This window comes from Anabrus simplex, chromosome 3 (assembly GCF_040414725.1).
Source record: "Anabrus simplex isolate iqAnaSimp1 chromosome 3, ASM4041472v1, whole genome shotgun sequence".
Taxonomy (NCBI): Eukaryota; Metazoa; Arthropoda; class Insecta; order Orthoptera; family Tettigoniidae; genus Anabrus; species Anabrus simplex.
This window is the reverse complement of record NC_090267.1, coordinates 39793180-39806782: the sequence shown is the minus strand read 5'-3', so window position 1 is coordinate 39806782 and position 13603 is coordinate 39793180. Positions and strand designations below refer to the sequence as shown.

The following is a 13603-nucleotide window of genomic DNA, read 5'->3' as shown; positions in this document are numbered from 1 at the left end:
TGTCCTCTGATGTCACATCCAGTTCTCCTAGTCAAAAAAACCTTGATAATAGCTATTAAGGGATGATGGCTTTCCTTTAAGGTTGTATTTTACCTTGATTCCCAGTGTTTTAGTAATCTTAATGATAGCAGGTGACTCAAGCAATCCCAAAAGTAACTGGGATAAGCTGAAGAAATTGTAACGATAGCACAGTGAAACTCCATCACAATAATCTTGAAAATTCAAAACCTCTGGGAGATGATAGCTCTCATAATGTGTTAGAATATTTGTGTGATAAAATCTAACTTAGAAAAAATTTTCAGCCTTTTACTTTCATTCAGAATTTTCCTCTACTGACACTATACACTTGAACACAAAAAACTGAGCAGACTTTTGTTTGGAAGCATGAGCATGTCCCATGCTATAGTACTTTGTTATACAATATTTCTTGTGGGAGTGAACATGTAGTGCAGTAAAAAATGGGAATAGATGCTTTTGAAATATGGCATTACAGGAGAATGCTGAAGGTCACATACTAAACCTTGAGACACCCAGGAATTGTTCAGTTAGTTTTTGGGGGGAAGTGTAGGTGGTGGTAAAAAAAAAAAAAAAAAAAACACACCAGTAGGGGTGGACCAAGACATGAACATGACAAACAGCTTAGAATAGATGCAGCATTTAGGAGTCACATGAATAGAGTTAAATGGAGAGCTACACCAAACCACTCTGTAGACTGATAATCCAAATAACAGTGTTCTTTAATTTACATTTGTCTAATACACACTTTGCTAATAAACTTGTGTAGCTCTGTTATGTTAGAAAAAGCAGCATTTATGATATTTTGTAGCTAATAATTTCATTTAAATTTGTTCTAAAACATAGAAGGATATTCTGTTTGTAGGTAAGGTGTAAATAAACCTCTGTGTCTTAACTAGCCAAGAAATATCTTCATGTCGGCCATACTTGTACTTAAAAGCAAAAAATTTCAGCCTATCTCTTTTTTTGTATCAGAAAGTGTACATCATTGGCTGCAGTTAGATGCAATCAGAAAATATTTTCCAACCTCTGTAACTGGTATAGTTCTCATTGGACTTAATATTCTTAAAGTCGTAGCTTTTCCTTTTTAGTTGGTCAGTGTATTAAAAGTGTACAGGTGTAAAAATTCACTTGTTATGCAGAAACATTTTAAAATATTATTCTTAATAATAATAATGCTGAACAAGAATTGGCAAATGGAAGAATTAGACAGAGTTGGGAAATAACTGAGTAAAAGTAATTTGTAGGCTACTTGTAATTTGCTTAAAATCATAATTGTTTCACTCTAGTAATTCATATAAATCACATGGAAGCTGAAAATGGGAAAAAAATTAATGATAACTTTTTCAGTTTTACTACCTTACAGCAGAACCAGTAGCTTCATCAATCCTGGATGAGGTTCCTTCATACCTCTCCAGTACTTTCAGGGACATCATACTTCTTTAAGAGATATGAATTTCATTTTGAATGGTCCGTATTGAACTGTGATTACAATTAAATAAAAATGAAGTGTAAAATATTTTCCCCTTTTCAATACAAAATCAAGTAATGTAGATTACGTTATGGAAGAAATATTTATTGGAACTAGTTTCGACCTATTTTTTAAGGTCATCATCAGCCAAATCGCGGGTTGCAATAGTTTGGTAGGAATTGTAAAAAAAGTCATGAAAACACAGTGGTTTGACACTATAAATGTGAACAAGTCAAAATTGTTGTAAAAGTTTTGAATAATGCATAAAATGCATAAATTAATGCACTTAGCTGTTGAAGGAAGAATTCAACAAGAATAAATTGGGTGTTGAAGATTCTTGAGGTTTGTATATATCACTTCTTATGAAGTTCTTTTTCCATTACCATCTTACTAATTAGGCTTTTATTACGATTTACAACTTTATTAATTTCATTTATTTCTGCATTGAACTGCAAATCTTCTCCACCATTTTTAATTTTTTTTAATTTCAAGCACTACTTTCACTTTCAGTTTTTTAAGGACTTTATTATCTTTGAATGACTTCTATTTACCATCTTTTTACTGCGTGTGCATGGATTGTTTTCTCAGCACTACTACTACTACTACTACTACTACTACTGCCATTCATGATTTGCAGCTTTTAGAACTCCATATCGTGTGATACGTAATTCTCAAGAATCTTCGTTATCCTTCAACGACGACTATATGCATTCATGTATGCATTTTTAAACATAATCTGAAACTTTGATCACCAATGAGACCTTACCTGCAATACGTCCAACACATCACAGCACAACTATCAGAACTTCATAAGGAGTGATAGATAGTGATAGATACAAACCTCAAGAATCTTCAACACCCAAATTTATTCTTCTTGAATTCTTCCTTCAACAGCTAAGTGCATTAATTTATGCATTTTATGCATTATCCAAAACTTTTACAACAATTTTTTTTTTTACATTTATAGTGTCAAACCACTGTGTCTTCACGACTTTTTTACAATTTCTATGAAGTATCTGATACATTGTGCAACTTGCGATTTGGCTGATAATGACCTAGAAAAAAATAGGTCAAAACTAGTTCCAATAAATACTTCTTCTGTAATGTAACCCACATTACTTGATTTTGTATTGAAAAGGTGGAATATTTTACTCTTAATTTTTCATTTAATTGACATCATACTTCTCCCAATGTTGTAGCACTTGCAGCTACCAGCTGTCTTGCCTCACCTTTCCTCTCTCCACTGTCCCCCCCACCACCACCACCACATACAGGTTCTTGTTACGGAATTGATACAAGTTAAGAAAAAAAATTCTGAGCTGATCTGAACATTTAATTTGCAAAAAATATTTTATTAATGAATGGTTTCAACAAAACGGTAATATACTCGATACACAATCAGTTATCTTCATTGCCATTATGTTCAAATGGTTCAAGAAATCACTTTATTCTAACACAGTCTGGCAAAAGTTTATTGTTCATGGTGAATGAAAATTTGCACAAAATGCGATTAACAAAATATAAAAGAAAACTGTGCATGCCTTATAAATGAGGAATTGGTACAACTATTTCCAGAAAATCTATCAGTCAGATCATGAAAATTAATTTTTGAGACAGTACAACATTTTGGTATATTTTCAGAACTCAAATAACTGTTCGCCTTCCAAGCATGTTTCAGCATCGGTAAAAAACAGTCGGCTTGTAATTGATTATGTTACTGATTAACTAGTTATAAAGAACAATCTGTTTCTGGGTGTTAATATTAATTGGTTGTGTAAATACTTAACTTGAGAGATATATTCCATTTAATGGACTAAACACTTTAGTTGTCAGAAAAACTAAGATCGTATGACTGGCAAAAATACATGCTGTTCCTTTTGGCACATATTCAATTTGCGTACGTTTGTTAATCAGAGATTCAAGTTGTGAATTTTTCCCTGGCCACTGAATCTATCCAACAGGTGAAGGTTTCCTTCATCCTCCTCTAATTGTTGATGTAAATATTTTGGAACCAGTCACATTAGTGCGCTTTCCTCATCTTCTCGGAAGAGGAACAATCAATGATGACACATTGAAGGTATCCATGTATGCATTGATATTTTCTTGCACCTTTGGCCCAAACTTTGCATTAATTTCTTGTAAAACTATCAAGAACAAATATCCCATTTCTTGGGCTTTAGAAATGTGATATTGCACTGTTTAGGAGTGTGTTAAAGTATTTTGGCAAACAAGGGCAGCAAAAACAACTTTTGCAACACAAAAGTCTTAATTTCTGTGTGTTGACATTTTGTACTTGAATCAAGGCTGGTTTGAATTTTGGATATTGGCATCCAGGATGTCTTTCTCTAGTTGCAATTCATTCATGAGTTTAACAAAATGTTTAGCCACTTTGTCGTTTTTCACCTTATGAGACAGCTTGAATTATTATTATTATTATTATTATTATTATTATTATTATTATTATTATTATTATTATTAAAATCAGTTGTAGTGGTTTATGTGTTAAAGATGGATATATCATCCATGAAACGGGAATATATGGTAACCATCAATTGGGTTCTGACATTTTGTCACCGAATAGAAACATCACCAGGTGTACAACATTTTGTTTTCATTGAAAATCTGTATATATAAAAATGAGTGTACGTATGTAAATGACACATCTCCTCCTAAACCACTGGAGCAATATCAACCAAACTATCTGAAGACAAGCACTGTGGGGCTAAGCTATCCCTAGCACCCTTAGGCGTGGGGGAGGGTCAGGCAGGTTATGTATAAAATTAATCAAAAATATTGTCGAATACATAGTTTTTGGGGTTGCTGGGATGTGTAGTGACACTCTGGATTTTTTAAAAGTCCAAGTTCATCTCCCTTTGGGGTGAGGGGGCAAGGGGGAGTAATATATAAAAATGATCTAAAATAGTATCAAATCCATAATTTCGGGGTCGCTGGGATGAATAGCGACACTCCGGATATTTTTTACAGTCTAAGCTCAGCTCCCTTGCGGGGGGGGAGTGATATATAAAATGAATCTAAAATTGTGTCGAATCCATACTTTTCGGGGTCGCTGAGATGAATAGTGTCACTCCAGATATTTTTAAAGTACAAGTTCGGCTCCCTCTGGGTTGTGGGTCTTACAAATATTACCTTCTATCTGCAAAAATACTGTGGGGGGGCAAGACACCCCTAGAACCCCTAGGGAAGGCGGTGAAATATAATCTACATTAATAAATGGAATGACAAATGATAAATGGAATGAAATGCTCAAGAACAAATACGAGAATTACAGAAACAAGCGGTCAAAACAGGATTGCAAATATCACTTGAAAAAACAAAGTGCATGACAAACATCATTAATGCCCCTCAAAATATCACAATTAACAATAACATAATATTTTGGACAGATTTCTTTAAATACCTGAGAGAATGAATAACAAACAACACAAAAGAAAAGGTAGCTATTGATATAAGAGTAAACAAAATGGAAAGGATATTTCATATGACAGTAAGAAATCTCCATCCTGGAACTTGAAATCAAGACATTATCAAACAGTGGTCCGACCAGAAATTTTGTATGCAGCAGAAACTCTTAAACTTACAAGAATTGGGGATCTTGAAAAGTTAGGAAAAGTTGAAAGAAGAATTTTGAGAAAAATACTGGGACCTATGAGGAAAAACAATGCTGAATTTAGAATGTGATCAAACAGAGAGATATATTTAAAAGTTGAAAAACTGACAACTGTAATGAGGAAAAGAAGACTCCAGTTTTTTGGACACATTTGTAGAATGAATAACAATAGACTAAGTAAACAAATCTTCAACTTATTGAACAGTTATAAATCCAAGCCAACGTGGTTCATTGAAACTGAAAAGGATATGAAAAATGCTGGAATTAAATGGATAAGATAGAAAACAGAACAAGTTTCAGGAAAGTAACACGAAAGGCAGGATTTCAGGGGAGAAATAAATTAACAACTACAGGAAAATGGATTCAAGAGGAAAAGGAACAATATTCTCAGAAAATGAAGGAAGTTTGGAAATGAAGGAAGTTAAATGCAAAGAAAAGTAACCAAAGTTGATTTATCGTACCCTAAAAAGGGTTATTCGAAGAATAATAATAATAATAAATGGAAGTCGGTTTGTAGTGATCTATATATATACTGTACCGTATATATAAATTAAGGTATAAAAATGAAAATATACATGAATTAATTAATGGGACACTTCCACGCATCTTATTAACTTAAAACTTGATACCAGAAAAACTGATGACTTCAGGATCCCTAGAAAAATAAAAAATTCTCAAAATACTTGGAGGGGGCCATGCTGGGAGTTTCAAATTTGGGGCTTAGGTTAAGAATGCAGTCGGATATATTTATCCAAAATGATAAGTTATAGGTTTCATGGGCTGAAAAGTTTCCTGAAAGTCCTAATTTTTAACCCCCTCTCCCAAATCAAGATGGCAGCACAATCTGCCAGACGAACTAGGAAATTGAAATTTGGCTTAATTATAGCTTTTAGCCTGTAACCGAAGGAAAATTTACAATATGTTTAAATTTTTCGTTTCTACGCCCAAAAAATATTGAAATATGGAGACGATGGTGCAGACCATCCTTTTGAGGTATTTGGTGGCTAAACTGTAAGTCGTATCACAAAACGGATGGCACAATCTCTGTTTTATTTGGAGACTTCTACAATTTCGGTCCTATAACTTTTTATCAGTTTGGTTTCAGAAGTGGAAGGTCAACAATAGAGCCCATTTTCATTATGAGGCAACTAATGGAAAAGCATTGGGAGTATGGGAATGATATGGTGATGACATTCATTGATATTGAAAAGACATATGACAGTGTCCCTAGGACGAAAGTTTGGGACAGTCTGGTGCAAAAAGGAATTGGACAGGGAATTAATAAAAATGATCATGGCATTGTATAAGGAATGTTGTAGTTGCATGCAAACACAAGTTGGCAGGACAAGTTGGTTCAAAATAACTAGTGGGCTGAGACAGGGAAGTGTTCTATCACCAATCCTGTTTACAATAGTAATGGATGACATCATGAGAACAGCAAAAGCAGCATATGGAGGAAGAGAAATGAACATGATGTTATTTGCAGATGATATTGTGATTTGGGGAGAAGACGACAGGAAGGTTCAAGAACAATTGAATGTGGTGAATGGGAAGATTGAAGAATGTGGATTGAAAATAAGTGCAGAAAAGAGTAAAACTCTTGTTATGACTAGAGGGGAGAAAGAAGGGAAAGGTCAGATTGGACTTGAAGACAAGCCACTGGAAGTAGTGGAAACGTTTAAATACCTGGGGAGTGAATTATGGAGAATGCTCGACTGGATGCTAAGATTAGTAAAAGGATTTAAGCTGGAAGTTGTTTCTATCATAGTGTAAGAAACATGTTATGGGACAAAGATGTGCCAATGGAAGCAAAGGATACTATGTACAAGATGTATTACGTACCCATAACAACTTATGGAGCAGAAACTTGGACAACGACAAAGAAGGATGAGAGTCGAATACAGGCAGCTGAAATGAAATTCTTGAGGAGTATGATACAGAAGAGTAGAAGAGACAAAATAAGGAATGAGAAAATCCAGGAAGAAATTGGAGTGGAAAAAATTAATGATAGAATAGAGAAGAGCCGACTAAGATGGTTTGGGCACATAAAGCGAATGAGCGACGAAAGAATACCAAAAAAGGTGATGGAAATGCAAATCCAATGAAGGAGAGGCCGTGGACGACCACGATTGAGATGGAAGGATACCATCCAACGCAGCATTATAGAAAGAAACCTGGACTGGGACACAGTGTTGGAGGAGTGGTGGAAAGACCGAAGAAAGTGGAGAGGAACCATATTTGCCCCTACCCGGCTACAGCTGGATAAAGGGAAATGATGATGATGATGATGATGAACTTTTTGTCGTATCTCTCTCTCCCTTATACGTTACAGATTATGCTGTATTTCTCGACTGTATGTAAGTTTTTTGCTTTGTAGGAGTATATTTCATAGTTTGACACACTTATAGGTTAGATAGAATTATCAGATTCTACACGAACATTGGCCCACCCAGTAGCCATATGTGGGCCAAATTCTATGTTTGTAGCAGTCAGATAAGTATCCAAAAAGTAAAGCAATGTGAAAAAACCTTATCCAGATTTCAGCCTATTCAATGTTTCTATCTGAATCTTGTCCATAAATAGATGAGATATGAGAAAATTTCATAGGACCAGCCATTTGGACCTCTAAATAAGGTGTCTTATCGTACAATCTGTTTGTCGATATGACGCACTGTTTAGCAGTAGTTAATCTGTAAAGTAAGGTAAACATGCATATACTTTCGTATGTTGATCTATATTTATTCATTTATTCATTATTCTATTGTAGTGATCTAGCAAGAGTGTGTCTACCATTGTAATGAATACTTTATAAATGGATAGTGACTGTCAGCAGGAGGGCATCTGCTATTGTAATCAGTACTCCCCTTATAGATTTTGACTGGCAATAGGAATGGGGGTCTGTCTCCAACTCCTGTGTACCATTGTAATGAATTATTCCCTTCTCGGTTTGACTCGCAGAAGGCAAGGGAGCATGCAGTTTTTATCAGGACTCCTTTACCCGATTTTGTTTGGCAGTAAGCAAGGGTGCCTGCTATTATAATGGAAACTCACCAACTCAGTGTGACTATCAGTTTGCTGACTGGCATTGGGGAAAGCAGCCTGTCATTATAATGTTAACAGCACAACTCAATTTTGACTGGTAGTAGGGAAAGTGCCTTCCATTATAATAAAAAATCCTCAACTGTAATCTGTCTGGAAGTAGGAAATGGGGCCTGCCATTGTAACAAAAATTCTGCAGATCGATTGTGACCACGCAGTAGGCAATGGGGCATGCCATTAAAATGAAAATTCCCTAGTCGATTGTGAATGGCAGAAGGCAAGTGGACCTGCCGTTATCATCAAAACTCCAACTCGCACTTTACATTGGAAACAACGTATGTGAACCTCGCTATGCTGTTTATTGGATAACGCTAAGAGACATGGAATTTTAGAGAAAAAAAGTCTTATTCACTGCATGTACAGTAATTTATTTTGATATCCTTATACAACGTAGAATTCCATAGCGAAACACGGGTACATTTGCTAGTATAATATAAATATTTCTTGAAGGTATGTGACATTTTTATTGAGGGTTTTAAATAACCCACAAGGCTGAAAAGGGCAAAATATCAATTTCACTTAAATTGAGGGTTATGACTTATTACTGTTTCATGGACGATATGCTGTCGCAGACTTATTTTTTAGAACTTATTGTGCTGAACAGTTCACCTCCCTTGATCAACTCTTGTTCTTTTCCGACCCTGATGGTATTGGAGCACTCGAGGCCTGGAAATCTTTTCATTTTCACGCCCTTTGTGACCCTTGTCTTTCTTTGGCTAATATCTTCATTTTTTGAATGTCGGATCTCTTCCATTTTTTCTGTCTAATTAGTGTTATATAGAGTGTGGTTGTGTAGTTGTATTTCCTCTTAAAACAATCAATCACCACCACTCTCATAGTATAGATATTTCTTTAACGGTTTAGCCACCATAAGGTAAAAAGGCACACGAACGGTCATTTTTCCTTTTACTTGCTTCACTGAAATCATTAACTGCTCGGCTTCCTTTGGTCATAGATGAATGTTTCTGTACATAAACCTTTCTCAAGAAATGCTTAGTAGAATGGTGAAAACTGCATCAAAATCCATCCAGAGTTTTGAGATTAGCTCTCGCTCACAGAGAGACAGCCAGACAGAATTGAAGACTTAATTTTATACTAATAGTATGATCTTTACTAACTTTTCTACCTTTAAAAGCTCCACTTAGGCTTACTCTTCTACTAATGTCATTCCACACCATTCTTCCTTTCTTTTCAATAAAGTAACTCGGTTACTAAAACATTTTGTTTTTGATTTCATTATCCCATAAATTTTGGAATGTTTGAAGGAATTATTTGAGCCTTTGACCAAGCATTTCTTCTAGTATCTTGGTATAGTGAATATTCATAATTAAAATGGTATTCAGTTTTAATAATCAACCTATGAATTGGTTGTTGCTTTGTACACATTTTTGTTAATGATTATAATTAATTAATGAAACTTTCAGATATGAAATTCAGTATCTACACTGAGTGGCCAAAAGTCACGGGAAGGAGTGTCCCATTAGAAAACGTGCCATGGAACAGCATAGCTGAGCATTCTGTCACAGACACCAGTGTCATGAAGATGGCAACATGTCACGAGTTAACCGCGGCACAGTGCATGGGTCATAGCATTGTGGAGATTATACACGAATTTGGGTATCCAAGGTCAACGGTGTCGAGGGTAGATCTTCAGTATGACAGCAAGAATGTTACCACCCGCGTAAACCGCCACATGGGAGACCACAGGTGTTCAAATGAATGGACATCACATTGCTTCCGCAGAACCATATCGGGCGCTCGATGAGCTACCGTGAGTCTGATCACCATCCAGTTGAATGTTGGGAGTCAGGAACCCATTTCTACCAGGATTGTAAAGAAGCAACTGTACCGCATAGGCTTCAACAGCCAATGACCAACTCGTGTCCCTTTGCTGACATCTTGACACGTACATGGGCCCGCAAACATCGGCAATGGACCGTGGAACAGTGGTGGCACGTGGTATGGTCCGATGAATACTTGTTCCCTTGTATCGAGCTGATGGGTGCGCGAGTGTGATGTATGCTTCATGGATCCTGCGTGTCAACAAGGTTGTGTCCAGGTGGGACTTGGCTCAGTTCTGGTCTGTGCGGCGTTTTCAGAGCTGACAGATGCACATTACGTGAACATTCTTTCAGACCGTCTGCATCCCTTTCTGGCCCTGTAGTATCCTGATGGAGATGCCATGTATCAATAGGACAATGCATCATGTCACTGCTGTGATGGCACGCAGGTGGTTGGAGGAGGACTCCAGTGAAGTTATGCTATGGATTGGCCCTCCAGATACCCCTATCTTAATCCAATTGAGCATTTATGGGATGCTGTCAATGCTGGTGTATGCTCTATGAACCCTCATACCAACTACACAACACCAATTGTGGGTAGCAGTGCAAGATGCAAGGGTCTAGATCCCTCCAGAACGATTCCAGCACCTTGTAGAGTCGATGCCTCGCCATATTGCTGCCGTTTTGAGGGCTCGGGGAGGAGCACTCATTATTAACATCACATTCAGTGTCTTTCCATGACTTTTGGCCACTCAGTGTATTAGGAAAGCTTTTGTAACATTTGTAGTGATGGTTTCTTTGTCTTATTGTTTATCACCTTTACTTTATGGTATTTGTGAGTAATTAATGAATTTTCAAATATGAAGTTCAGTATGTTCTCAGCAAGCTTTTGTTATATGTTTTTCCTTTGTGTAGTCTACCTACAGGAATCTCCATGGGACGTTCAAACATCAAGCAAGTAGCTGAAAAGCGACGTGCGGAAATTGAACAGTTCCTGAAGTCTCTATTCCAGATGGCTGATGAAATTGCACATTCGGACCTAGTCTACACTTTCTTCCATCCTCTCTTACGTGACCAGCAAGAAGCCAACATCCATGCCAAGAAAGTGAAAGGTGAGATTGCCTTCTCTTATATTTCAGTTTTGTAATGTTTTGTTTTGTTTTTCTCCTGGAGTTAAAGAAAAGTTTAGAAATTGAAGTTGCAATAATGAAACCTATAAAATAACGTTGTTTTGGTCATCAGTCCATAGGCTGATTTGATGAAGCTCTCAATGCTACCCTATCTTGTGCTAACCATTCTATTCGAGTGTAACTCTTATATCTGCTCTAATCTGCTTGTCATATTCATAACTTGGTCTACCCCTACCGTTCTTACCATCTACACTTCCCTCAAAAACTAACCGAACAAGTCCTAGGTGTCTTAGGATGTATTCTATCTTTCTATTTCTTCTGGTCAGATTTTGCCACATTCTCATCTCACCAATTCAATTCAGAATCTCTTCACTCATGATTTGATCTAGCCATCTCGCCATCAGCATTCTTCTCTAACACCACTTAACAAAAGCTTCTATTCTCTTTCTTTCTGAGCTAGTTATTGTCTTTCACTTCCATGCAATGCTTCATTCCACACGAAAGTCTTCAAAAGCGTCTTTCTAATTCCTATATCAATGTTTGAAGTGAGCAAATTTCTTTTCTTAAGAAAGGCCTTTCTTGCTTATGTTAGTCTGCATTTTCTGTTCGCCATACTTCTGTCATCGTTAGTTATTCAACTACCCAGTTAACAATAATCATCTACTTCCTTTAAGACTTAACTTCCTAATCAAACATTTCCTGGATCACCTGACCTCGTTTGACTGCACTCCATTACTTTTGTTTTGGACTTATTTATTTTCATCTTGTACTTTTTTTTTTCTTGACTGTGTTCAGTATTGTTATACATTGATACGGTGATACAGAAGGGAAGAATGCCAAAAGATGAAATAATACTGACAGTGGTAAATACAGTAGTCTTGATAATCAGAGGATAATGAGGGGGTTTGTGAGGGTGGGTACCTCCCAGTTTTGGAATAACTTGGACTACACAGAACAACACAGAAAATCATGCAACGTGAATAAATTTAATAAAAATTGAAGCTAAGTTCCTTTATTGTAATTTCTTACAGTGTTGTTGTTTTTGTTGCTGCTGTTGTTGTTGTTTTACAAGTTGTTTTATGTCGCACAGACACAGATAGATCTTATGGCGACAATGGGATAGGAAAGGCCTAGGAATGGGAAGGAAGCGGCCGTAGTCTTAATTAAGGTACAGCCCCAGCATTTGCCTGGTGTGAAAATGAGAAACCACGGAAAACCATCTTCAGGGCTGCCTACAGTGGAGTTCGAACCCACTATCTCCCGGATGTAAGCTCACAGCTGCGCACTCCTAACTGCTTGGCCAACTCGCCCGGTATTATTATTATTATTATTATTAGTCTATTATTATTATTAGTAGTATTATTATTATTATTATTATTATTATTATTATTATTATTATTATTATTATTATTATTATTTGCTTTACATTGCACCAACACAGATAAGTCTTGTGGAAATGATGCGAGAGGAAAGGCCTAGGAGTGGGAAGAGAAATGGCTGTGACCTTAACTAAGGTACTCATTTGTCTGGTGTGAAAATGGGAGACCATGGAAAACCATCTTCAGGTTTGCTGACAGTGGGGGTCATATCGACTATCTCCTGAATGTAAGCTCATAGCTGCACAACACTAACAGCACAGCCAACTCGCTCACTATTATTTATTTGTTTATTGATTGATTGATTGATTGATTGACTGATTCATTCATTCATTCATTCATTCATTCATTCATAGCAGATTTACATAATCCAAAACATGTTAACATGGATATGTTTTTGGGCTGGAGAGCTATCTGGAATTAGCATGGACCACAGGCACTGTGGTAACCACGACAACCATACATCTATACTCAGGGCCTGTACTAATACTGTCAGATAAACAGCCAGATAGAGTCTTGGGTAAGGAGTGCAAGATGAAAATAAATAAGTCCAAAACAAAAGTAATGGAATGCATTCGAACAAAGTCAGGTAATGCAGGAAATATTAAATTAGAAAATTAAGTCTTAAAAGAAGTAGATGAATATTGTTACTTGGATAGTAAAATAACTAGCGATGGCAGAAGTAAGGAGGATATAAAATGCAGACTAGCACAAGCAAAGAAGGCCTTTCTTAAGAAAAGAAATTTGCTCACTTCATTGATATAGGAATTAGAAAGATGTTTTTGAAGACTTTGGTCTGCAGCGTGGCATTGTATGGAAGTGAAACATGGACAATAACTAGCTCGAAAAGAAAGAGAACAGAAGCTTTCAAAATGTGGTGTTACAGAAGAATGTTGTAGGTGAGATGGATAGATCGAATCATGAATGAAAAGATGCTGAATTGAATTTGTGAGAGGAGATTGATTTGGCTCAATTTGATGAGAAGAAGGGATGGAATGACAGGACTTGTGAAGTTGGTTTTTGAGGGAAGTGTAGGCAGTAGAACAGTAGGGGTAGCCCATGGTATGAATATGACGAGCAGATTAGAGCAGATGTGGGATGCA

General features: G+C 36.4%; 1 protein-coding gene across 1 annotated transcript in view; it reads left to right on the top strand.

Annotated features, from left to right (window-relative positions):
* The window catches only part of Pi3K68D (phosphatidylinositol-4-phosphate 3-kinase catalytic subunit Pi3K68D), a 432551-nt gene that overhangs the window by 395568 nt on the left and 23380 nt on the right, over nt 1–13603 (top strand). The window contains exon 25 of the mRNA XM_067142437.2: nt 10910–11106. Coding sequence (XP_066998538.2) covers nt 10910–11106 — 197 coding nt within the window. The remainder of the gene's footprint in view (nt 1–10909; nt 11107–13603) is intronic.